The sequence below is a fragment of the Lipotes vexillifer genome, unplaced genomic scaffold (genome assembly GCF_000442215.2).
Source record: "Lipotes vexillifer unplaced genomic scaffold, Lipotes_vexillifer_v1.1 scaffold1321, whole genome shotgun sequence".
NCBI classification, from domain to species: Eukaryota; Metazoa; Chordata; class Mammalia; order Artiodactyla; family Lipotidae; genus Lipotes; species Lipotes vexillifer.
The window spans coordinates 456,777-459,276 of record NW_006785943.1 but is presented as its reverse complement, the minus strand read 5'-3'; the positions used below and the strand labels follow the sequence as shown (position 1 = coordinate 459,276).

General features: G+C 50.9%; 1 protein-coding gene across 2 annotated transcripts in view; it reads left to right on the top strand.

Annotated features, from left to right (window-relative positions):
- RASGRF1 (Ras protein specific guanine nucleotide releasing factor 1) overlaps positions 1 to 2,500 on the top strand; it is a 106,217-nt gene that overhangs the window by 35,868 nt on the left and 67,849 nt on the right. For both annotated transcript variants that reach the window (XM_007458337.1, XM_007458338.1), the window contains exon 5: positions 782 to 1,035. In XM_007458337.1, coding sequence (XP_007458399.1) covers positions 782 to 1,035 — 254 coding nt within the window. The remainder of the gene's footprint in view (positions 1 to 781; positions 1,036 to 2,500) is intronic.

The following is a 2,500-nucleotide window of genomic DNA, read 5'->3' as shown; positions in this document are numbered from 1 at the left end:
GCAGGAATGGTAGGGAGCTACATGGTGCCTTGGTTGGAAGCGTGCATATCTTAAAACAGTTCTCTGTGTCTGTGAATCGAGGCCCTTCCCAAGTTCTTGCCAGAACGAGGCCAGGCCAAGCAGCCCGACTCCAAGTCGGGCAAGTCAAGTGTCTCTGTTCATTTCCCCGCGGAGGTAGAGGAGAGGCTCCAGGCGGGCGCTGATAAGGCCCAAGCATGAGATTAACTAATTGCCGCACTGAATTTGATCATCACCCTCTATCCAGATGAGCTTTCATTGAAACTTCTGGGCTTTCAGCCCAGTCATTAGGCAAGAAGAGGTGTGAGCCATGCGCAGCACAGCCTGGCAACCCTCTATGCTCAAGCCCCCTCCCGTGATGGGGACTCAGGGCCACACTTTTCCTCCTTCAGGGGATGCTGCCAAAGCAACCTGGGGGATGTGGTTTAAATGCAGAGGCCCGGGGCAGGGCCTGGGGATTTGCATTTCTAACAAATTCTCGGGAAACGCTGATGCTCCCATGCAGGGACCTCACTTTGAGTCCAGCCGTCATCTCATTAGCCCCATAGCACAGATGGGAAACGGGCTTAGAGGAACCAAAGGGCTTGCCCGGCACCATGCAGGCAGAAGCACCAGGCCTGATCTTTTGCCTCAGCTCTTTTCCCTACGTGCCCGGCATGGGGGACAGCAGGGCCTTGGCCCCTGCCCTTAGGGCACTCACAGCCTGGAAGGACCAGAGCAGCTGAGGCTAACGGGAGACTCTCCCGCTGGTCTCGGCGCCCAGGTGCAGAGCTTCCTGCGGGGCTGGCTGTGCCGGCGCAAGTGGAAGACGATCATCCAGGACTACATCCGGTCGCCGCACGCCGACAGCATGCGGAAGAGGAACCAGGTGGTGTTCAGCATGCTGGAGGCCGAGGCCGAGTACGTGCAGCAGCTGCACATCCTTGTCAACAACTTCCTGCGCCCACTGCGGATGGCCGCCAGCTCCAAGAAGCCTCCCATCACGCACGACGATGTCAGCAGCATCTTCCTGAACAGGTGAGCACCCTGAAGCTCAGCCCCCACTCCTGGAGCCCTTGGCTGAGGCAGGAAGAGGGAGCCTAGCCGGCACTGAACTTGGACACGAGCCCTTGACTAGTTCCCGCCAAGTGCAGAGGAGGAAACTGAGGCCCAGAGAGGAAGGAAGCTGCCCGAGGTCCCATGACGAGAAGCCAGTGCCCCAGCTATTGCAGGCAGGAATACCAATAGATGCCCACGTAGTATATGTAGAAACTAGTGGTTCAACTGGGGCAATGCTGGGAGACATTTATTTTTTTTTTAATTTATTTTTTGCTTCAGAAGGATCAAGTAGGATCAATGGCTGGCAATCCCTGGGAGGCAATTTTTTTTTAATTTAATTTAATTTATTTTTTTATACAGCAGGTTTATATTAGTTATCCATTTTATACATATTAGTGTATATACGGGAGACATTTTTGATTGTCAAAACTTGGCGGGGCTTCAGGGGAGGGTTTGCACCTGGCATCTGGTGGGTAGAAGTCAGGGATGCTGCTAAACATCCTACCGTGCACAGAGCAGTCTCCCACAGCAGAGAATTCTTCCACCAAAAATAATCGTGCCAAGGTTGAGAAACCCTGGTTTAAATGTTTACAAGTTATAAATCAAGCTACAGAAAACCAAATGGGTTCCATTCTTCTAACTTAATATCGTCGTCATAACGATCTAGAAGCCAGGTCTAAATTTTTAGAATTCTGAGTCCCCTTAGAGTTGGGCTCTGAATCACACTACCCACATATCTTACGAAAGCAGTTACTTTTCCCAAATGGTGACTCTGGCCATTCGTATGGGGTTTGTGTTACCTGAGAAGGCTGAGCTGATGGCTGCCCTTCTGCTGTCAACCTCTTTTTAAAAGTCTTAGGAAAGGGTTTAAATGAGCTTTTTGGTAGGCATTAAAATTGGGTAAACTAGGTAAAAGCAACAAATATGAAAACATATCTACAGAGTGCTATTTACAAACGATTCTCAATCAGGAATTAAAGTAAATCACTACATGCTCCAGGTTGTTCGTTCAGCTGCATTTCTTCGAAAGTATCCATCATTCAGTCATTTCACTAATTGCAGCTGGCCCTCCTCCAAGCCCTCTGCAGAGGTGTTTGGGACCCAGGGTCACCTCCCCTGTGCCCTGCTCTTCCCCTTTACCTGCCAGTGTGCTGTGACGAGCTTAGGGACCTGTGGGACACCCGGAAGGAGGTGGGGTAGAGGCAGTGGATGTGGGTCTGATTCTGAGAGGTTGAGCCGGAGATGCTGAAAGTCACTGGGAGAAGGGCAAGGACAGGGACATTGGGATGCTGACACCATGGATGTGGATGAGGTGTCAGAGTATGGGGACATGGTGGGGGTGGGGAGCAGGGGGAGGGGAGTGGCTTTTAGCCTCATTAGACCTTCTAGAAACTGAATCACTGGGCCTTACAAGGTTGCTTTTTTTTTTTTTTTTTTTTTTTTT